Source organism: Chiroxiphia lanceolata, chromosome 1, assembly GCF_009829145.1.
Source record: "Chiroxiphia lanceolata isolate bChiLan1 chromosome 1, bChiLan1.pri, whole genome shotgun sequence".
NCBI lineage: Eukaryota > Metazoa > Chordata > Aves > Passeriformes > Pipridae > Chiroxiphia > Chiroxiphia lanceolata.
In genome coordinates this window covers 39572774-39597568 of record NC_045637.1, presented here as the reverse complement: position 1 = coordinate 39597568, position 24795 = coordinate 39572774, and the positions used below count along the sequence as shown (strand labels likewise).

The following is a 24795-nucleotide window of genomic DNA, read 5'->3' as shown; positions in this document are numbered from 1 at the left end:
ACAGGAGATTTCTAAGCACTCATTTTCACGAACTGACCAACTTTCACAGTAACACACCTATAGAACCAAAACCAGTGAGAACTTGAATTATATTTATCACCTGTCAATAATGATAATCCCTCAGGCAGAAACTCTCACACATATGTGGACATAGCACAGCTGAAGCAACCTGACACACATTACTGGAAAAAGAAAAAAACATAGTTGGTGCACAAAGAAACAATAAATACCCAACAAAAAGACAAAATATAGAAAAACACCTTCACAGACCAGTAGTTTCAGAGAGTTTATTTATAGAATTATTTCAATTTGGCACACAATTGGAAAATGCTAATACAATTTGGTGGGACAACAGGAAAAATGCTGCAGTGTTGCCAGTCCTTTGGAGAGAAAAAATGAAATGTGAATTACAAATAAGGAAAAATTGGGTTAGGAAATAAGATTATCTAAAAGTAGGCTCTATCAATTGTAGGCCATAAAAAAAACCTGAAAGACTTAGAATCTCAAGACACTGGGATGATGTTTCCAAATGTAGACTGAAGCTGCCAGAGGCAAGTTTAACACAACCCAGGTCATCTGCTCTATTGACAGAAGTTGAGCTTTTCAGAACTTACTTTACTGTTCCTGTTTTATCTGGCTTGTTTCTGCTCACAATGAGTTCAGTGGGAATGCTGCTATTGAGTTCAACAAAATCAGGCCTTTCACAGAGGGCCAATGCACCCTCTTTCACAACCAATGAAGCTCTGCACCCAGGAGGCCACAAATGTCAAATGCTTGTAAGATTACACTGAAAAGCTGTTTTGTTTTTGTGTGTTTAACTTCCCCTTAGTCCATTTGCATCTCCTCTGCATGTTCAGTACCACTAATGACAAGAACACCTGTAGGTTACCATTATTTTGTTGGCAACTATTACCCTTCTGTACAATCAGCACATTAGATGTTGGTCCCAAACATTAACACCTTCAGGATGAACTGGACAGTTTACTGCTGGGGCCCTCTCATTCTGTGACTGTCTTCACCTTTGATCTCTCATTTTTCTTTTCCATATCGACTAAGAAAGGAGCAAGGATCAGAAAGGAACAGAGAGGAAGAACAAAGAGGGAAAAGTGGCCACTAATTACTGGCTCCAGAGGGAGCTCCAGTAAGAAATCAGATGAGCACTTCTGAACTCTCAGAAGAGCTGAAAGAGCTGATGTGGCATCTGAAGACCATGAAGTGTAAGGCTTCAACAGCTTCTCAATATGAACTGTGAGTGGCACGACCTGCTTGCAGGGTGGGGAGACGCAGCAGGTGCCAGCACTTCATTGTAAGAGCTGCCAAACAGAAGCTGTGGTTTGCAAATCAAGAAATTGAGTCCTGAGAGTTACCACATTCTTGTCTCAGTGAGTTACATTACAGTGAAGGGGCTATAGTGCAGTTTTATCATTAAGGATAGCAGATCAGAAGATAAGACCATCAACCATATTTTGGCAAAGTCAAATCTGTAACTGTTTGTGTGAAAGGGCCTAAACATCTAAAACAAAGCACTGAAGAAAGGCTCAGCATGAATGGCCTGACAGAAAACCATCCATGCTCACCTTGATTACGGGCAGTCCTTTGCACTCTCATCAAGCTTGGGTTTAAAATCTCAAAGGCATTTATTTGTGGTTCATTGAATCTTAACTGTATTATTATCTAACCCCTGAAAGACGAGGGAAATTAAATGATCAATGTAATTAAAAAATCAAGAAATAGAAATAAGTGTTTTGTGTTATAATTTCTTCAGCACAGTCATCTGCTTCTTTCCTCTCCACTTCTCTAGTTTGCTCAGGAAACAGATCTATGCAGAGGTTGGGCATAACTGGGGAGACAGTAGCCTAGAAAAGCAGTTTTGCTATGAGACAAACTGCAACTGGAATGACATCTTTGAGACAATGAAGCAGCCAGTCTCTCCTGGCATAACACAGCAGAAGTGCAGCACAACACTCAGTCACTTCTCACTGCACTGTTCTTGAGGGATATAGATTCCTGGTTTTACACTGCTAATCCAAGAGTACACAAAATTGCACCACTGTTGTACAACTCCAACAGACAACAGGATGCTACAAAGATGTTGGAATACACTTGTTTATGAACAAAACAGCAGAGATAAATTCCAATGCTGACTCCGCTCTCCCTGCCCCTGAGCTCCAGCCACTCGCTATTTAAAAAAAATCAAAACTCTTCTCCACATCTGAAGTCAACTAGAAAATCTTCCTACCCTAACAACCACGAAGTAAATGTATAAACCAACATCACTAGATGACTGCAGCTTCACCTATATGGTTAATTCACTATCCAAGTAAGCCATCTCTGCTAAGTATTTTCATTATTATTATGTGCTTTGTAGATTATATAAGTCCAGCTGTAAAAGTCTGCCAAACAGGTTAATCTCAAAACCAGTTAAGTACAATATTCAACCCTTTTATTTCTGTGTCCATTTATTTAGAAAACATTCATTCAAGGAATGAAAGCTAGGACTCTTGGTACAGTACTAGGTATCATTTATCTACTGTACACTCTTTTTAGCAGAATGAAAAAGAGAAAATACATATGGTTTTAGAATAATTTCACTTTCCATTACCTTAATCATAATAGCCACTCAAAAAATCCATCACTGGAAAACCAATACGAAAATAATACATTCTCTTACTTCTCTTATTTGGAACTAGGATGATACCATGATTTTTAGAAAATATATACTTGCGTAGGACTGACCTACACCATGCAATTGTTTTAAGTAGCATCCCTAAAAACAGTATGACAGCTTTATGTGGAAAAGGTTAGGATGCAAAGAATAATGTTCTAGCCTAGCAGTGAAATACAGGTATGGTACGATTTCCTATCCCTCTGGGCATAAGCTTACATCCACACTGCTGAGACCAAACAAATATTTAAGCTAAAACAGCAAAATGATTTAGAATGGAGTGTAAACGTAGTCAAAAAAATAGGATATACTGAGCATTAACGTCGTACAAACAACGCAGTGCACTGGCACACGTGCACTAAGCCAGCACTTTTGAGTATTTGCTGGTCTGTGTAACAGTTACATTTATTGCAAAATGACATCAGAAACTGATATTCATCAGCTGCTTACCTATTCTCATACCAAAGCAGCTACTTTTTAAACTAGAGTGGGAGACCCCAAGCACCACCTTAAGCCACAGCTGTGGGAAAACTCTTTGAGCTCAGGCTCTGCTAGAAGTAATCAACTGGGCATTGCACTCTCACCTTTCCTTCAAGTTCACAGGAAGTGAGATTAGGCCAATAAGGGTCTCCTGTGACAGGTACTGAACACTGTGATCCATTGCAACAAAGCAATTCAGGATATAAATGGGTCCAAACAAGCACAAGTCTTACTAATGGAAGACTAGGCTCTTTAGCCAGCACATGGAAGGAAGGAGAGGGCTTATCCTAAGGTATTTGCTTTTCTCTCAACTAAGATGCAAGTAAGCCCTGATACATTACATAACAGCTTATTTTTCATTTCCCATACAGAAGCTAAGTCTGATTACAGCTTATGCAAGGAAGTGACAGAAGCATACCCAAAATAAAAGCAGTCACATTTTCACAAGGTAAGTTTACATATGATTTCAGGCTGAATCTATAATCACAACCTGCCACAGCCTTTGTCTTAATTGCCTATTTAAATATTGTGCATTCAATCCCTGTGACACAATTGGGTTTTTACACTAGGCTAACTAGGGTTATTTCTCATATTTAAATTTTAATCTGTCTTCTTTAACAAATAAACAGAACAGCTGGGTTTTTTTTTATTAGGCTCTAAGACATTTAAATCAGCCTTAAAAAGCTGCAGTCTTCTTGTATATTACTAAAACCTTGATAAATATCTGGCTTTTTATTCTTCACTGTGGTTTAGAAACTAAACAAGTTTTTTGAAATAGATCAGATCCTTTTCAAAAAGGGCATAATTTCTTATTTGTCATAGCATATAGCAGTTTATTAAATTTAAGAACTGGAAGTAAAGTTGCTTTGTGTATTATCTACATAAGTAAAAGCTATTTTCAAAGAGCAGCAATAGTGTTAATGTTGGAAAAAACGTTCCCTAAACAAAACTACCCGTACCAAAAGGCTAGTAGGACTAAGCTTCAGTCTACTTTGCCCGTAAGATTGAGGAGTAAGAGGCTGTATCCATAGTTCTGCAACATATGAAAAGATCTTCTGGAAATGTGAACTTCAGCTAGAAGTTAAAATCGATATCTAGTCATGCTCCACTACTGATCTAGGAAGAAAAACCTCTTTTGACTCAGAACTGCAGTTCTGATTAACTGCATGAAAGAAGTTAAAGTCACTAAGAATAAGGTTTAAACAACCTAAGCCTATACTGATTAAACTTCAAACAGAAAACATTTGTATTAACTAAAAATTTTAGCTTTCTTGAGGAGAGAGGGGAAGCTTCTTTACGATAATTCAAACAACAGGTATATTTTAACCTTCTGAAACCCTTGAGGGGGTGCAGAGAACAACAGTGCAGATGGTTACATTTTTGCAGATAGAAGTCCACACATTTTAGAGGTGCAACAAATTCTCATCTGATATCAAAGAACCCACATTCTGTTGTGTATATACTGGATTGGAAAGAACATTTTTCAGTAAAGTTTTGGAGACCCTGTTGTACTTCAAGCGCCACATGTTCTTCAAATTTGCTTAAATGATTCAAGTCCAAATGGTCTCTCTCTCTCTATGTACATTACCACAACCCAAAACCTGTTTGGGACGGCTCAAGAACTTTCTGCAGAAAAGAGTGCACCTTAAGATAAAAAGACAAAGTTATTTCAAGGGCTGCAGAAAAATTGCTGGTTTATATCTCGTGTTGTAAATGAAAATAACCAGTCAACTTACTACTTCTGTTAAACCCATTCCCTATGACTCTGTTCAAACAAAAAAACCCCTGAAACAAACAAAATAACAGGTACTGAAGGAAGAGGCTGCTTCTATTGGCACTAACACCAAATGATGAACAAGTCCTACCTTAGAGAAAAATCTAGCATGCATCTTCAACACTGTACACAGAAAACAAGGACAAGAAGTAACTGCTAAAAACTATACAAGGAAACACTGCCTTCTTTTAAAAAGGTATATGGAAATAATTACACTGATTAATAAAACACCGATATTCACAACCCACCTGAACTAAAACTGGTTTACATCTTCAGGAAAGAAGTTAAAATAGTACAGAACATTTCTTTTCTTCTCTTAAAAAGCAGGAGTGCCACACTGTCAAAGATAAACTGTTGCTGCATATAGATTTGAATCAACCTTTTTGTGCTTTCCATTCAGGGGATACAGAACATGAGGTCATGTTTCCTGACAAAACTGTTCACAGTCATCAGATGCCTATTCAAACCAAATTTTTTTAGTACCTAATTCAATATGGAGTTGCTACAACTACAGTAAGATGTAAAAGGTTTCAAGAAATTCCTGTGAGAAATACTTAAGTTATTTTATGAAAAAATTTGGATTTTTCTTTAGTTCACCTACGCTCACTAATATATAGGGTATATGCACCTTAAGTATGAGAACTGCATGAAAATAATTTGAAAAAAATAAAACATAGAAATTGATGTGTGAGGCCATCGGTCCCCTTCCTACTTCTGCTTATTATTATTTCATTCTCTTTAAATACCACCACTAACGAAAACCCAGTGCAGGATATAGTCCTCAAACCCACACCAAACTGCTTTGCTTTGCTGTGCATCTTTCCCAGCAGGTTTTTCATACCTGCTTCTTCAGACAGAGCATCTGGAGGCTACAAAAGCACAACTTGTACTTCTCCATCAGTCATGTTTATTTGTGTGATGTTTTTTCCAGATCTGGAAGTTTTTCAATTAGTGCTTTATGGTTCATGTTGATACTGGCTATAAGTCCTCCCTCATTGCCATCTGAGCCAGTATAACTGATTTCTTCACCAGTCAGGGTAGTCATATGGCCACCCAATGCTCTCAACACTGCATTTCCAGCACATATGTCCCACTTCTTAATGTAGGTGACATGGATATACACGTCAGCTTCTTCTTGATTCTTCTCAGGCACATCAAGGAGGGCCAACACTTTATAACCTAGAAGAAATGGGCAGAAGTAAAAAAGAAAAAAAAAAATAAACCAGGTTTTCCTGTAGAGACATATTAAAAGAACAAGACCAGAAACTCAAATATAGTTCTGCTCTTACACTTATACCCGTATGTCTCAATCCCTGTATCATGCTGAAGTCTATCTTTTTTTTCCTGGCTTTTTATTACAATTGAAAGAAGATGCATACACCACTCTAATAAAGCAACTCAGCATAGGGCATTCCCCTTTATCATTCATTATGCAGTACAAAGTCATTGTTCAAAATAGTACTCTTTCTTTTATGGAATTTTTTTAGTTTTTCAACTCTTTGACCGATATTCTTGTTTCATTAAATTGTTTCTTTCTTTATCTTATACAGAGTCAAACCCTGGAGAAGATTGGCCATGATCAAATACACTTACACTTTCCTTGTCGTAAGAAGTTCAGATTAAGTATCAAGGACCAATGCAAGATATTTTTGACTAAACAATCTCTAGGGCAGCTATGGTTTTCCACATTAAAGACACAGAAAGATACATTTCTGTAAAATTCAAACTTTGCATGGCTTTTCTCAGACTTTAAAACTGCTAATGCCTCACATCAGTGCCTCACATATTTGCATTCTGTGAGTAACATGCACAAGGATATTGTATAAGTAAAAAATATGCTAAAAACCTCTTTGAATTGAGTATGAGGCAGATAAAAATGGACTATAGTGACACTAGTTTTCTCTTTTGACATAAATGCAAGAAATAGTACCAAACTTTCACGGTTTTTTTCTTAATACTTTTTTAATCAAACATACAGTTAACTAACAGCCAAGAGATTCTCCTCCATGATTCTGTCTGTGGTCACACAACCCTTTTTCTCCCACTGAGGCATCAGTGACTTCAAAGAACACACATTAGTCTGTTCAACAACAACATTGCTGGTCCAGCCTAAGAGTCACTAACATACTGACTTGTGAATAGCCTGAAGCCTGAACTAAGGTTGCATCTACGTCCCTAGACACAGCAAAAACTGTGTTCCTATTGTCAAGTGCTTGCTTTTAAGGATGTGAAGATCAAAAAGCAAGAGGAAAAAGAGAAGATGCCACAGATACATTCTTTTGTCTGATAAAAGCTACACTGTTAAAACATTCAAAAGCAATAAAATGGATAGGATGCCTAAAGAACCAAACCTGCTCCACCAGCGGGGATTATCACAGTTTTATTTCCAAATGTCTGCCGTGCAACCTGCTCAACTTTTCCTGCATGGGAGCGGGATACAATAATCCTTGGAGTTTTCTCATTGTAGGAGGAACGAGCTTTTATGTTCGACCCACCATCCACCATTGCCCAAGCTACAAAAGAAACACAAATTCTGCTAAGATTTACAAAAGAGAATCTCTGTTAGGTGTGGAGATAAAAGGATACTTATCCAAAAAAATGTAATTGATACCTCTGACTTAGTATCTCTCCCTACTGTAAAAGAGAAAGTTAGGGCTGACAGAGGAAGGGGTACATACCCACATTTGCACACAGGTAGAAGAGAAACACACTCCCCCCCCACATTTATGCATATGACACTACACCATGCCTGCTTTTCTTATGTGATACTTTCAAAAAAACAGACTAAGATGGAAAAATCACAAGTAGTAATATTTAGAACTTGCAATTGGAAAGCCATAGAAGTTAAAAGGATGGCCCCTAGTCAGAAACAGTTTCAATATTTCCTCAAATAACATTTTTATACAAGAAAAAAAAGCCCCACTACCTTTCAAAGCAGATACCAAAAATGTTATTGAGTCATTCTGCTCAGAAGGATAGTGATGCTAAGGAAGGAAATAGCTCAGGAGGACAGCAATACAAAGAAAAGCATTCAGTGCTGTGTTTCAGAGAACTGAATTTAGAATACACAACTTCCCACGTGTTTCACTGTGAGGTTCAAAGCCAAGCCTGGTAGGTGGCATCCCCTAACCATAAATCTGACACTTACTCAGCAAAGTAACCAGCAATTTCATCTCACTAGAGGATGAGATTGTATGGCAACAGACTGAGCTATGTGTGATAATAATGCCGACTGCCCTTTATCACTTTGTATTTGTATGGTACTATTAGGAACAATCCTACGCATAACATATTGGTATTTCCAGCTTGGAAAATGAATACTTGTCACACAGAATGACAGAATTCATTGCATCTCATCTGGTGCTGTGTCTGAGTATTTCACACTTCACTATTTTTAAAGGAGATAAATTTTTAACATTACAATGCTAAAACCCCATTTCTTCAGATAGATATTGATACACAGAAAAATGTTCCAAACCCTCTATGATTCTTGAAGCATACTGGAATATAGCACATACTTTAAAGACTAGAAATTAATTTCATATTTAAAGACAGTAAAACATTAGGACAAAATATTGAGTGTTCAGTGGGCCCAAAAAAAGAAAAAAAATACAAAATACATTTATTCATTTAGTTTTTATGCTAGACCTTCTGCATAACTTCAGAACTCTAGAGGTCAGTATTGCCTAAGGGAAACTGTAAACAGAACTTCTTTTTCCAAAGACGTAGTAAGACATGAATACTTAAACTACTTTGAAGCCTTCAGAAGTGCACACACATTGCCAAACTTGCAGCAATGCTGGCTGATACACCATTAATACTAAAGAATTAATTACTTCACAGTTGTGGCATTAAAAGCATGGCAGATAATCAATAAGGCTATGCTAGACAGTCTTGCCTGTAACATACAAACAGTTGCCATTAAGATCTTTAATCAATCTTTGTTATTCACACTGAATAAACACCAGCTCCTGGGTATAATATTACAGACCCAAGTTATTCTGCTGAATGAACAAAGAATTCTTTTCTGCTAAAGACTAAAAGCAAACATAAGACTGGTCAGTAGTTGTAGGTTTAAGTTTTTTTGGTTTGCTATAAGCACTCTGATTGAAGGGCTCTTAATTCCTAAACATATTTTCAGTTAGTTTGTACTAAATGCACCATTTTTTTGTTAAACAAGGACAGCCATTTCATTTGTGGTTTATAGCACAGAACACATCTGCAGCCCTGATTTTGAGGTCTGCAGCAGTGATCTTTTACCCCAGGTACTATTTTCTCACTGATACCTAGAGATGTTGTCTGAGACATCAAATTTTAATTAACACTATGACGATGATGGAAATATGTGAAGGCATGAAGGTACCTGTATATGATGAGAATGGCTTGTGTATCACTCCTATTACTGGTTTACCATTTACTGCCACACAAACCATTGTGGTGACATACTGTCGAAGATCCTCTGTGGGAAAAACAAGAAAGTGAGCAAGTTTACAATCAAATGCCAAGAACAGAAAAAGAGAAAAGACACGATATTATAGAAATGTTCTCTGAAGACTAGTCTACATTCTGCCTCTTGCAATTAAGTAACTTTGATGTATGTTTAAATAACCTTGCAGTTTTCAAAAGACTTTAAAGGCTGTTCAGTTTTCCAGCAATTCTTCCTGTTCAGTAGAAGTAACCTATACTACCAGATCTAATACTAACAGCTGTGTCTTATGCAGCACGTATTTTCATGAAAATCTGTGCCCCTACATTCTCCTTTCTCTGCCTCACTTCCTATCATCTATTGGTTCAAAAGTGATATTCAAACACCAAGGAACATTCACAGGAAAAGATGATTGCATCAATGAAATATTCACAAAAAAATTCTATTTGTTCTGCAGTACTTATCAGCATGAATTTTAGTTTAGATTACCTTGAACTTCTTACATGACATCCTAAGACTGAATTATGCATGCCTTTTTAAAAAAAGTATAACAAAAACTTTCTTTTATCAAGTTAAATAGAATATTTACTTAGTATTCCCCTTAAATAAACAAAACCCAAAATCTGAGATACTTAGTGTTGCCACAGTAATAACTGAAATAAAGAAATGTGTAATTCCAGTAGAATCCATAACTGAGTTACCATTTATTATAGCAATTACTTAGTTGTGAGAAATACCAAAGTCATTTCAGAGCTGGAATATATAAAAGTAAACGCTGTGATCTGGGAACTATAGAAATTTCATTATGCAATTTGTTCAATTAAAATCACACTAGCTTTGACATATCACAATTTAACAAGAGATGTCATTTTAAATACTTACTATTTTGTTTCCAGTATAAAAGGCAGACATCAGAATTACACACATGATTTGTCAACAAGAATCAGCTACCTGTGTATTCTTGTGTAGCATCTAACGGATCAATCCAGACAGTAATACTTTCTGCTGGAACCTCTTTAGGCTGTATTTTTTGCTTTATGTCTTCAGGAATACTGCGATCCCAAGGGACTGTCTCCTGATCAGCTGTATCAACACGCTCCTCAGAATTTATCTGTGATAAGACAACAAAAGTAGTTGCATTAACTTATCAGACACGGTAACTGTGGTACTTGGGAAAATTACAGGTTTCCTCACATTTTCTCCTTCTTCCTTCACCTCTAGCTCAAAGTGCACGAATTACTCATTTTTTCAGCAACTCACAAGCTATTACCATCATGTTACAAGCAATGGAAAACCACAATCGAGAATTTTACTGTGAACCAGACCACAGCTAGACACTGCTGCTTTGGTTGCAACTCTCCCTACTGAAAACTCTCACAGTATGAATTGCATTTTTTAAAAAAATCAATATTTAAATGCAGTTGCTTCAAAGACTACCAGCAGAACATTTCACTATGGAGAATCATACAGTATTCAGATAGTAGGGGTATAATACTCAATTTATACAGATCAGTAGCTGCATATTGAAATGTGCAGATACACTATAAACAGGTATTTTGCAGACTGTGTATGACTTGGACAAGTAGGTATCTTAGTATATATTTATTCCTGCTGCCAGCATTGAGTTACAACCAAAAATCTAAGCAGCTCAACTGAATGTAACCATTACACAAACACAAATTAGTAACATCCCATATTTGTCTTTAGGGCAGGTTGGGATAAGGTCCAAAGATGGCCCATGAAGAACAGTTATAAACAACAGTCAAAGGTCACATTTAAGCTTATTGTCACCTGCTGCCTAGCTTAATGAATTTTATTCCACACCAGAGGGCATTTCAGTATGCCAAACAGAGTTTGGTCCAGTAGCAGAGCACACAGCATCAACCTGTTGAATGGAATAATGTTCTGTAAAACCCAATACAATGTCATTGTGACTACAGCATCACTACATTTTTGGATCACAAGAGATGCAGTTGTCACAAAATACTGTATGTAATGATCTCTCATGTTACCAAAATATGGCATAACCTGGCAGGAAGAACCACTGTTCCACTAATTACTCAGCAGGATGATGACGCTTATGGCTTAGATGTACAGGTTAGATGTCTGAAGCCGAGTGTAACCAATCAGGACTTTTAGACTATTTTAGAATATGAGAACACAAGCTTTTTTATTCTTGCTAAATTTAAAGGTGTCTTCCTCTAATATAATTCTAAAGGGCTGCCAAACTGATTAGTTCCCAAGTCCAGTCAAGGCAAAATAGTAGGTGCACATAGTATGCAATGTATCTACAACCTAGAACCACCAATTTCCCTTTACTTGCTACAGATAGTCAAGATGATAGTTCAGATTCAAGTATCTGACTGCAGGAGCAGATAAGTCCCTTCTGACTAAAACAGCTTATTACAGATGTTGTAGGCAAGTGACACTGAAAGACAATTAAAATGAAGCAGCTACAAGACTACGTTTGAACGTGACAGACTTTGTAAGAGCAAGATTTTTAAATAATTCACATCGTGACAAGAAAAGACATCACACACACCTCAACTGTAACAGATATTTAGCAAAGAGTTTAGTCACCTTCTCCAAGAGAATTCAAAAAGAAAAAGCAAGCAGGACTGCAGCTACTCCAGCCATACATCATAGCTGTCTTCTCACATAAACCCAGTATCTGAAGCATTGTATGCCAGACATAGAGCCCTTGAAGTTGCCGTGACATTTACAAATTAAACATCTGTCACTGTACAATAAACCTGATGATTGTGTTTTCCCCTAGGGAAAACGGTGCTGCAAAGTCAAGATGAGTAGTTTCACAGACTTGGCAGTCTCAACACAGCCCCTGGGCAGTTTAAGTTCCACTACAGCACATTACATACCACTATAAAAGAAACATTTCCTCAACAGAAGAAAGAGGCCTCCAAAAAGATAAAGGGTTGGAACCAATGCTCAAAAGGAAAAGTATCTTGTTAAACCTGTTGTTACAGTACACTAAAAGTCAGAAACTATCTGAAAGGTATTGTTTTCAGAGAAAGATCTCCTAAGTAGTCTAAATTTTGCAGTGGTGGCCATGACACTGTAGTATTCATAATGCTTGTGAGGAGTCTCTTTCAACAGCCATAATTATTCTGTCAGGAGAAAAACAACGGGGAAATACTGATAAGGTTGCAGAGTCATCTGGAGAAAATAAATTAAAAAAAATAATCAACTGGGTCACTAGTTCTTCCATTCATATGACCATTTACTCTGTAGCTGTGGCTAAATACTCCACAAATAATATATCAAATAGAAATGCGTAGCCATTCCAAAATATGCAGCTATTAAAATTATTGTTAGAAAGTTACAGTATAGGTTTTGCAAGACATAGTCACCTGAGAGAAAATCACCAACCCTTAACACTGGGAACTTCTTTTATTTTTTTTTATTTTTTTTTTTAATATTTTTTTTTTTATGCAGGAGAATATACCCAGAAACATGTCTTTGTGTTATACGATGTCCCTTCTTACATGTCATTCTCATTTGCTGGATGCCTCCAGAAGCCATGACCTTATACTTGAAACTTTTCTGAAGTGATATGAATATGTAGTTGACCGCATTCCCAAATCTTCACTCACAAATTAGGAGCAGCTATGGTAGAAAGACAATCATAACACCAAACATTTTAGACAACAGAGCTTGTTTCAGCCAGATGCTCTGAATCAATTAACCTGATACACTAGTGTAAATAAAGTTTACATGCATGCTATCATATAGAGAACTTTGCCTACTCCTAAGAGTCACATTTAGATAGTAACCCATCATGCAAGAACTTGAGATAGCAAGCATAAGACAGGAATAAATTGCTATTTGGAGTTACCCGTCTAACAGCTGTAATGTGTAAAAGCCCATTTTGGCAAGTTCTGGAAGCTGCCCACTGACACCAAGCTTAACTACATTCCAGCAATCTTCCCCAGTTATGCTTAAAGCAAAAGCCCTCCTCACAAAGAACTGCATCAAATACAGAGGTTTAATATAATATATGTAAATCAGTGCATGGAATACTGCCGAAAAGTTAAAAAAAATTTCATAAACAAGGCAGTCTGGTTGCATCTTGACAGCACAGAGCTTCCTCAAACTGAGCCTGTGAGGTGCAGGAATTCCATAAGGAACAAGGGATGCCACTTATGGGAGCCAGCAGCAGATGTCCAATGGTAACACCAGGATCAGCCCACAGTGCATCTTCCAAAACATCCAGGTGTTTCCAGCCTTCGGGAAACTTGCACAGAGAACACTCCCCTCCAGCACATTGGTGGCTGGAATACAGACCTGCTCAGGGACACGGGAAGCAACTCCAGTGTACTACAAACCTGTCTGGATAAATGCAGTACTCTTAATAAAGAGCCAACAGTGCTGACCACGTAAAGACTTCAGGGAACCTCACAGTAGCTCTTTGTCCTGTGTAGGGATACTCCTTACCAGCACTTCATGATGTCTTTGTGGCAGCTCATCACCCAAAAAGCCTACTTGAATACTAGCTAGGTGCACATGCACGTGGCATGGTGCAAAACCTCAGGCTTTTTCCTGGTTTAAAAGAGGAGGACACAACTGCAGTTTTGCCTTTGAATTCACCCATTAAAGACAACTTAAGCTGAAAAAATATATGCTAAAAAAATAAATAGAAGCTTCTTTCAAATACCTAGGTGATTTTTTAAAAACATGCATCAGTACATGAAAATGCAACGCTTTTCTTAGAAAGTGTTTGGTGGTGTGTGAATTTGTTTTAAATTTAGTACTCCCCCTTCTTCCCCACATACTTTATACAGCCCAACATTCATTTTGTATTTTAATATACAAATAATCCAGCATCTTGAAAAAGCTACCTAGTCCTGAGAGCGTCAACATCCCCATTTGACTATTAAGTCCTCTCAAATCCAAATCTTAGTGCTGTTTTATTAGAAAATAACACAAATACTATCACACCTCTATTATAAAGAAGAAATACTCATTAAGATACTTAAACTAACAAAAATAAAACAGACACAAAACAACACCCCCCCCAAACAGAGTACAGGTAACAACAAAAGACAACATTCACCTGTCAGAATATTGTAAGAGTATTCCAGGTATTACGCTTCAATAACAGAGACTGAAATATGTTGCCTAGAGAGGTAGTAGATGCCCCACTCCTGGAAGAGTTCAAGGTCAGGTTGGACAGGGCTCTGAGCAACCTGATCGAGTTGAAGATGTCCCAGTTTCTCTTCTGGGACAGAGTGCCAGGGGGTTGGACTAGATGGCCTTTTAAGGTCTCTTCCAACCCCAAATTTTCTATGATTCAATAGATAAGTCTATTGATTTGAATGCGACCACGAAAATTAAAAGCCTGGAGGCCTAGACAAAATAGCATGCACAGGGGAGCATAAGTAAAACATTAATAGATGTTTGTCTGTTTTGTTAGTGCACTAATGCTGCATGACCTACACAGTCACTTCACTAGTGATGATGCAGTGTAAGCATTATGCATACCCAGGACTCAAACTTAACTTTGCCATCTGTATTCACCCGAGTGGAGATGAAGGAAAGAAGTGGAGAGACAGAAGTAAATGCAAACATTTACAAACAATAAGGCAACAATGATTCCGACACCTTCTTTCTGGCTGACTGACAGATGTCCTCTGTGGACAGTAGAAGATATTTTACATTACATATATCCTCTGGACTAATGTCCAGAGCAACTAGTAAGAGTTCAGGTTCATGTCCATCCAATCTGGTGGCCTTCTATGATGGAGTGACTGCAACAGTTGACAAGGGAAGATCAACTGGTGTCATTTAACTAGACTTCTGTAAGGCCTTTGACATGGTCCCATATGATATCATTATCTCCAAATCGGAGAGACATGGATTTGAAGGGTAGACTATTTAGTGGATAAGGAATTGGATGGATGGCTGCTGCCAGAATGTTGTGCTCCACGGCTCTATGCCCATGTGGAAGCCAGTGACGAATGGTGTCCCTCATGGCTGTGTTTTGGGACCTATCCTCTTTAAAATCTTCATCAACTATATAATAAAATCAAGTGCAAGTGCACCCTCAGCAAGTTTGCAGATGATATGAAGCTGAGCAGTGCAGTTGACACAACAGAAGGGACACCATTCGGAGAAACGAACTTGAGAAGTTGGCTCACGAGAACCTCATGAAGTTCAACAAGTCCAAGTGCAAGGTGCTGCATCTGGGTTGGGGCAATACCAGGCATGAGTACAGACTGGGAGATGAACTCATTGAGAGCAGCATAATGGAGAAGGACTCGGGGTTCTTGTGGATGAAAAGCTGGACATGAGCTAACAGTGTGTGCTCACAGCCCAAAAGGCCAACTACCTCCTGGGATGCATGGCCAGCAGGTGGAGGGAGGTGATTCTCCCCCTCTACTCTGTCCTCATGAGACCCCACCTGCAGTATTGCAACCATCCCTCAAAGTGCTCAAGGCCAGACTGGATGGGTCTTTGAGCAGCTTGGTCTAGTGGAAGCTGTCCCTGCTCACGGAAGGGAGGTTGGAAGAAGATGATCTTTAAAGTCCCTTCCAACCCAAACCATTCTACAACTCTAGGACACCCACAACTACACACCTTGAAAAGTGTACCGACCTATTAGGTGGCTCCATGGAACTGTACTTGATTTGCTCTTACTTGACTGTGCTTCAGAGATGTCACAACTCAGGGGAGAGAGGTTCAACAAGCAGTCTTTGGGCCTTCTCACACTTACAGACCAAGCCTCACCCCTTCATCTGCTGTTGTTGCACTGCACCAAAGAGCAACATGCCCTTATACCCACTGCACTACAAGTCAGGTTGTTTTACCTCCATTGGCTCTGCTTCTCTGTTTTTCTCCCCAAATGTACCAGAGGTGAAAGCTGTCTCAGCTTCTCAGAGCATCTGTACATACACAAATTGTGTGAAGGAATCAGATGCCAAAACCTCTGAATGTAAACACCCACTTGACAAGTCAGGACATAAATATGCACAACAGCAGAGCACTCTCCAGGAAAGCAAAAAGCAGTCAAAGCACTGTATTTCCAGTATCTGAGGAAAGTATCTAACCTACCACGGTTATGAAACAGGGCTCCAGAACCTGTTACAGAAGGAAGGATGTGCATTCACTTGGGGGTGGTGAGTAGCAGTTTTCACTACGAATGAAAGCTGCTTCTTGAAAGTTTATGCTACTTGACTTCAAAATGAATGCAAACTCGGAAATCAAAATAACACTTTTTAAGTTTAAAATGCCTTTAAGCTTTAAACAATTTGAGTGGTTGCATCAAACACCAATGCCTGATTCCAGCATTATCATGCACAAACTTGAAATGAGTTTTAACTGGGAAAGAGATAGAAAAGTTTGGATTCAGGACAGCAGGAAGACTTGACTTCCACTACAGTCACAATAAAAAAAAAAGGAACAAATAAGATGAAACTCCATTCAGTATTTACACTAGAAAATATGACATATAGGTGGTGCAACTACAGAACATAATTTAATGCACTGGTCAAAAATAAGCCAAAACAGCTCAAAAAGAGAGTGTAGGGCAGAATTAAATCACACAAATAAGACTGAAGTCTTCATCCTCTGAAAATAATGATAGTACAGTGCAGAAGCAAAATTGTCACTTTAAAACTGGCTTTTTCAGTCAGAGCACAGAGATAATGTGGTCGAAATGCAAGTTTAAGGAATACATTTTCCTCTGTCAATCACTCCTGCCTTTGTGACCAAGTAGGGCTGCTCCGTCAGATGTGTTGAAGATGATCCATAATGGGAAATGAACCAGGGTATTCCTAAATAACCTTTATTTTAAATTTTTACCTTGGATACATTCAGTTATCAAGCTCCTGACACTGACTCCCAGACAAGCCATGTAAGAGCCTGAGGCACGGTGCTGAGAGAGATCTTTTACCAGGTAATGCTGCTGAAACCCCAGTATCATGAGATCATTTCTTTGCTCTTCTGAGCAAAACATACTAGTGTTTCTGGCCAGTCTCTAACTGAATTTGGAAAGACTATCTCCCCAGTCCACTCTCCTCCTAGCAGCAAGGCTGGCTCAATCGTCCTTAATCTCCTCATCTAAATCCCATCCCACTCTTTATTGTACCACCACTGTAGTGCAGCACAAGAAATAAATACGGCTGCATGGGGAACCAACCAGGAGAGCAGACAAGCAACCCAGAAAAGATAAACAAGATGAATAAAAAATGAAAAGGATCAGAGGGGATGACTGCAGCTGGATCAGAGCTTTAATTCATTCTCAGCATAACAAATAGATGAGGACAACATAGTGGTGCAGTGAACACCTCAAGCCTGTAACTGCAGTTAAGAAGAGAAACCGCTGTATATATTTTAGCATTAAGTATATTTTAAAATCAACTGTACATACAGACCTCAGGGAATACACATGCAAATATTCATTGCTGGATGTTGAGAGTGATCAGACAACACTGCATAACACCCAAGTTACCCAACTGACTTGCCCCTTCCTCCCTTATCTTTCTCACCCCTGTTTCTGAGGGATATAAAAACAAGACTCAATAGCACTCAATCTACTGCACAGTGATAAAACAGTATTGATCTGCTTCTCTTCGGTCTTACCTAACATAACTTTGAGAAGTCTTGAACTGCATCTATTTATATCAAACAGAGCAAATGATGTAAGCAGTTGAGTTGTTCTTCCTCTGTACAGACAACAACTTTACATAAAAGAACAAAGGCAAAATATTTCCTGTGTGGGTTTTTTTTCCCCTCAGATTTTGAAAGTTTTTTTATAAAGCCTAGTATTGTAAGACTTTTTCTAGATTTATTTCAGCTTCTGCAAGTGAGAAGCCTAACTCATCTATCTTCTTTTAATAACCGCACCTTAAGAGAAGATCTGCTTCAGACAGACTGTTTACCTGCTTTCCTTTTTTATGTCCAGCAGTACAAAATGGGGAACCCAAGGCTGCTCACTGACAGGTTTATTTCAGCCAAATGCCTTCTCCCCTTGGTTATTTTGAATAATTGGAAAGCCATGGCTATTCTTAAGAATCACAGAATAACAGAATGGTTTGGGCTGGAAGGGACCTTCAAGATAATCTTGTTTGAACTCTCCTGCCATGGGCTGGGACATCTTCCACTAGACCAAGTTGCTCAAAGCCTTATCCTGCCTAACTGAACAGTTTCACGGAGGGTCACCCACAGCTTCTCTGGGTAACCGGTTCCAGTGCCTCACCACTCTCACAGTAAAGAATTTTTTCTTAATATCCAATCTAAACTTGCCCTCCTTAAGTTTAAAGCCATTCCCCCTTGTCCTGTCAGTATATGCTCTTCTAAAAAGTACCCCTCCAGCTCTCTTGTAGCCCCCTTCAGGTACTGAAAGGCCACTATAATGTCTCCCCAGAGCCTTCTTTTCTCCAGACTGAACAAACCCACTTCCTTTGCTTTATAGGCATATTTTAGCACCTAGCTTTTCTGCTGGTTCGTCTTCTTCCTGGTTGCAGCATTTGGCACCACTTTAAATACTGAGGTACCTCTGTTAGGCTCAAGGATTTCATTATCTGAGAAAATCAGCATTTAGCATAAACTTACTTTTGGAATTATTTCAGTTTTTGTTTGACAGCTTTTATTAGCAAGGAGAGAAGAGGGGATTTATTTGACTTCAACGTCTTTTATTCTAGAATGTCACTCTGTATAGGGGAATAAGGCTACAGATATAAAGTAAGATACTTCTTATGAGATGCAATTTTATACTGCCCTAGAAAATCCTCTGTAATTCTTATATTAACATCAAAACTGCAGCAGGTCTGTTCTACGAAAGAGCTGAAGTTTTAGATGTGTTGTTCTGAAGTTATACATGCAGAATTTGCAGATGGAGATGATGTCTTTACACCTGAGAAGTGTATATAGTATGTATATAGTAAAAGAAAGCTTTTATTTTGGTTTGGGCAAATGTTTATGAATACATCTTCATCACAGACTTTAAGAGACAGAATGTCTTATTAGTATATATAGCTTAGTGAATATTTTTAAACACCAATGAGATAAGCTGTTATTATCCACATCATGGACTTAGAATACTAAACATCCCAGAGCTGATCTGTCAGATTGAATAACTCCTGATCACCTGAAAAATCTGTCAAACGCATTCTTCCTGGACATCCTCAACGCTCAAGCTCAGTCAATCTGAGGAGTGGGGAAAAGGGAAAGACATATGCCTGGTATTTACCAGTTCCACAGACCTACACACACATTGTTGTCTTCATACTAGTTTTGAGAACACATCTGCATTTTATACAGTACCGTCTATTCTTAAACACTAGCAGCATGAGTCAACTGTAAGAAAAATGAAAAACAGTACTGAAGTTCTTTAAAAGTAGATGTTTGAAGACAGCACCCTCTAAGAGAAAGACACACAAGTCAGGCTGTCACTGCTAAGAATCCCAGGCACCACAGTGGAGTTCACACATGTGACCACAGACACAGAACAGTTCACTGAGTTCTTCAAGCCCAGATCAAAATCCAGTCTTCTCTAGAAGCACAGGCAACTCTTACATCTAGATTAATGAAGTCACTCTGTCTGTGAAAGGGGAGAAAGCAAACAGGTTTCAGGCTGTGACCCAGGTAAACTGTAATGTCAAGCTCCACGAGGACACTGAATAATAAAAGAGAACAGGGGTCAATACTTTTTCCTCCTTTAACGTAGAGCCTGTGAAGTTGGTTTGTCCCTGACATACAGAACCTTCATGATTTTTCTGCACCGGAAGATTCATCACATATCAAGTTTATTTCAAACACTGAAGAATTTTTCATTTCTTTAGATTTCATATTCAACAGGTTCTTTACAACACTTTAAAACCCCACCAAATCCAAACAAACAAAAAAGTCAACAAACAAAAAATGACACAGTACCCTGAGGAACTTCCAAAACAGCCACTGAAAACTCACTGTGTAGTAACTAAACAATCAAAATATAAACATAACTACTTTTTCTCTCAGCCTGTCCAGGAGAAGCATGCAATCACCACCTTTTAAATCCAAATTTAGGAGTTTCTAGCCACTCCAAATGACTGTGAAAAACTAAGGAATTTAACATCGAGACAGCACTTCCCATTTACTGAAGCAAAAGCAGAAACAATGCCAATAAAACCCAAAAAGCCTCAAAGTATAGTTCTGGTTTGGGTGTGACTTGAAGCATTAGACCCAGATTTCAGAAGCGAAGGAGAGCAGGGAGGGGTGCGTACACCTCTGAAAACAAAGTAAACTCATTTTGCCCACGTAGGCAGTGCTCCACAGCTTGACACAGCTGTTAACTTATCTGCTGTCCCACAGTCGCGAGAGATAAACACTGTTATTGCGGCGCTATGTTCCTAAACCTCAAATTCTAAATCGCTTCTCCCCGTTCCTGGCTCTTCCTCTAACTGAAGGCAGGAAAGACAACTACGAAAATAACAGCATTCCTAATCTCAGCACCTTAAGCATACGCGGAATTTGCGCTGCGAAATTACTTGTATCCTTAACCAGAGAACACATAATCCACAACGGTGAGACTCGGTGTTTCCCGCACCCCTCCAAGCCCGTATTATTTCGTACTCTATCACCTCGCGTGGCTTCGCTTACAACACGCACCAACTCCTTCCCCTGCAACCCAACACCCACGGCAACAAGCATGAGGTGGCACTGCCACAAATTCAGCGTGGGGGGAAGGAAAATACGCAAATCGAAGGCAGTGCTTCCCGCCAGCGGTTACAGACCGGAGAGGCGCCGGTGACGAGTAGCCCAGCTGGGGCTCCACACCGGTACTGGTAGCGGGGTCTACCAGCCCCGGCCTTCGGCAGCCCCCCGGCCCCGCAGCGGGAGCTGGGCACCCACCTGCACGGCGGGGAAGGCGCTCTTCAGCAGGTAGAACATCCTGCGGTTGGAGAGGAGGTCGCCGGTCGTCAGCTGCTCCTCGGCCCCCTCCCGCGTCTTCCCCTTCGCCTTGGCGTTGAGGACGTTCCCCTCGCGGACCCGCTTCACCTCCTCCCCGCCCCTGGTGGCGGCCAGGACGGACACGGCCAGCAGCTCCCGCAGGTCCACGGCGCCGCCGGCCGCGGAGCCGTGGGGCGTCTCGGGCCCGGCGGCCGCCGGCTCGCTCAGCATGAAGAAGGCGAAGCGGCCGGCCAGAAAGCCGGAGTAGAGGTGGTAGAGGACGCCCAGCCCCAGCAGGCAGAACACGGCCATGCCGAGCGGCGAGAGGCGGATGCCCATGGGGGCCATGGCCGCGGGGCAGGGGGGCGCCGCGGGACGGGCGGGCGGCGGGGACGGGCGCTCAGCACAGCCCCATGGCACCGCCGGGGCGCTCCGCTCCCTCTGCTGCGGCGGGGCCGGACCGGCTCCACGCTCCCCGGCGGAGCGACAGCGCCGTCTGTATCCGGGTCAGGAGAAGGCGGAGCCCGCGGCTCGCACTGAGCATGTCCCGCTGCCCGCGGGTGGGACCGTCCGTTCCCGCTGCTGGGGCCCGGCGGGAGGCCGGGGGATACCTGTGTTACCTGCCGTGGGCATTCCTGGCAGCACACACTGCCCTTCGCGCGCTGCTGCTCCTGAACGGTGCAGTTTGGGGTGATTTTTTTCCCCTCGTCTCCTTCTAGGCAGCAGGTGCGCCAGGAGCCCCCAGCGGCGGAGCCGAGGGAGCTACCTCAGCCCGCCCGGCACGCTGGGAAGGAGTTTACTGCTGGAAGTCGCTGTTGGCGTAAACTGCCGCTAAATTTCTGGAGACGTGCTGTTAGCGGTGCTGAGCATCAGTGCCGAGCATCTCCTGTTACTGTCACAGTGGTTCGGGAAGTTTGAGAGTCTCGGCCCGGTTGGAAAAGGGGAGGGCCACGAAGTTGAGAATTCCTCTCATTCAGTAAAATGAAGCAAATCCAACTGTTTTCTCAGCCAAGTGATGTGCTAAAGGCCTGCCTGTCTTAATTTATACTTCTTCTTTGCACTTCAGTTGGTTTGGAGTAGTGTGAAATTATGTTTGTAGCCAGGATGGGCATCTGGGGTGGAAACTGGGAAGAGTCTGATTTCTGTCTGTTCTCATTCCTAATTCTTTCTAGTACTTTAGAGTAAGTTAGAAACAAAAGAATTAATTCAGCATTATTCGAATTAATTACTTATTGTTTACTGAAGCAATATTCATGTCTGTTGAAATTCAGGTTGTAGGAAGAGACCTTGATACTAACTCTGGGAAGAAGTAATTACTTGGGATTGTGCATTATAACTGTTTTCTCGTGATCTTGTGTTGTTTGGTTTTTTTTTTTTTAAATATTAAACTTATAAAATCAAAAATGTGAAAACTAGGAAAGACCAAAATTAAGATTGGCTTTTCAAATTGAACTTGCCATATCATCACCTCTGTGTTTCTATTTTATTGGCATCTGCAATTATATGGTTACGTACCAAATATCCTGCAGGATCACACCAAATCAGAAGCGTACCTGAATGTGCAGGGAGTGAAAATTAAAGAAAGAATATTAAAACAAGAAAGCATTCAATTTGAAATAGGATTCATGAGTTGAATTTTAGCTATGCTGGGATTAAAGTTTATGTGTTAATAGGCAACAACTGGAATGTCCATGTTTTTCAGCTTCCATTCTTTTTAAGGTACAAGTTTTTGGTGTTTTCCTATGTAGTTGCTTCTCTGGCAGAAAAGGGGCTTGAAAGCTTGAAAGTTCACTTTCCTTAGTATTGATTTCACGATTCAGCATTTCACATAATAATAATTAATGGTAAGAAACTATGCAGCAATACAGGGTTGGTATTAGACAGAGCTCACTTGTGTCAGTAATGAGCTATAAATGCAAGACTTTACAAGCACACATAGTTTTTGTGTCCCCTTTTAAAAAATACTGGGCAAAATAGTCAACAGCTGTGCTGCCTGATGCTATCAGTAATAGTTTATGTGTGTTCAGTAAACTGGAATTTTAAACTGCTGTTGGAGAAAACCCAGGAGAAGGAAGAAAACCTGCAACTTTATGAGCTGATTTCTTACTTAATGGAAAGAAAGTAAAATACTAGGCTTTTTGTACCACTGACGTTTGCAAAGACCTTACAGAGGTACAGAAAATTAATGGATTTATTACTCGCTGCTTACATTTTTATGCCTGCAATAAACATAGACAGAAAATATTAACAGTAATGTAAGCTGTGAAGAGAACGGTGCACAGAGGGCTCCTTATTTCCGTGATACTGTATGTACCATCTGTGCCATGTTTCAGAATAAACAGTGTTCATTACTGAATGCAATCATACCAGTAGACAATATGCTGACATCTTGCTTCTCTGTAGCACTCTTATTCTGTAATTAGTGATATAATTTTTAAAGGTCTCAGCCTGGCACCTCCCATGCTGTTTTCCCTAAATCCCTAGATCAAGTTCCTCTTGTTTATCCAGGGTGCTGTTGACTTCACATGGACTCCAGAATGCCACAGAGACCTTTGCAAAGTAATCCTGGCAGATGGTATAAAGGGAGTTTATGCAAGGTTTCTTTATTGCTGCAACCTGTAAGATGGGTTTCCAGACACTGTGGTGTAGGGATAAAATGAAATCAGCTTGGAAAAAAAAAGTGTCTGTTCACTCTTAGGAAAAGAAGATTTATCTCTTTACTTGAGGGGTGAGGTAAAAATCTCAGTGTTCCGTTGGAAAATATGTAATTATTCTTTTGGACACTTTGGCTAATTGTCGGCCAGATAATTTGATATATTTGAAAAAAAAAGTCTGAAACAAACCAAGTTTTTAAGCTTATTTGTATTTTTGACAGAAAAATTATAACCATCTCTAATACTGAAGTGATCCTTAACTGGACAAAAAAAGGGTGCTCCAACATGGATTGAAGCTGGGGATGCAGATCTGATGTTACATATGTTCCTATTGGATCTGTGTCAGCAGCCATTCTAGGAGTCAACTTTATATGAAGGCAGCCTTGAGGACCTGAACAACAGGGTGATGTGCTGAAAGTAATGTGCCCCTTTAGCTTCCCAGAGAAACTGTCACTGTGGAGTGTCTTGGCAGAGTTTCTCAGGTGAGTTGCAGTGTGGTGGGAGTGAAATGCCTTGCTTTCCATTAGGTTCATCTAGCAGAGACTGTGCGCGACAGAGGCAACATATTACACTCTGGTTCCCTCCTGGAACTTACCAAGAGAGATGCTTCTACTGTTCACTGCAGAACATTCATGAAATGAATGGTGGTGACTTGGTCAGAAGAATTATGCTTTGAGTTCGGGAAGCTGACGAATGAAGAGGCCACTTGCTCGTAGGGAAACGGCATTAATATGTCCTGAGCACTAGGTGCTGATCCCCAAGAAGCACAGTGAGGAAGGCTGTGTTGGTACTGGTAACCTCTGGCCATTGTCAGGGAAGTCAGTGCTGGAGAGGAGAAAGCCATGGCCATGCACAGAACCCTTGTTTGTGCTCTGTGTGTGTGGGGAGAGTGCCAGGGCACAGGGAG

At 40.1% G+C, this 24795-nt stretch overlaps 1 protein-coding gene across 1 annotated transcript; it reads right to left on the bottom strand.

Moving 5' to 3' along the window:
- Window positions 1-273: 273 nt before the first annotated feature.
- On the bottom strand, window positions 274-21704 carry BPNT2 (3'(2'), 5'-bisphosphate nucleotidase 2). Its single transcript, XM_032689880.1, has 5 exons — window positions 21196-21704; window positions 10297-10456; window positions 9283-9378; window positions 7271-7432; window positions 274-6098 (listed from the first exon to the last, which is right to left on the bottom strand). The coding sequence occupies exons 1-5, from the start codon at window positions 21580-21582 to the stop codon at window positions 5827-5829; spliced, it is 1077 nt and encodes a 358-aa protein (XP_032545771.1). The 5' UTR covers window positions 21583-21704; the 3' UTR covers window positions 274-5826.
- Between the last annotated feature and the right edge of the window lie 3091 nt (window positions 21705-24795).

Coding starts and splice junctions, on each gene's coding strand:
- BPNT2 (XM_032689880.1), bottom strand. CDS start 21,582: ATGGCCCCCATGGGCATCCGCCTCTCGCCGCTCGGCATGGCCGTGTTC. Junction 7,433..9,282: donor GCCATTCTCATCATATACAG/GTACCTTCATGC, acceptor TTTCTTTTGTAG/CTTGGGCAATGGTGGATGGT. Junction 6,099..7,270: donor AATCCCCGCTGGTGGAGCAG/GTTTGGTTCTTT, acceptor CATTTCTTCTAG/GTTATAAAGTGTTGGCCCTC.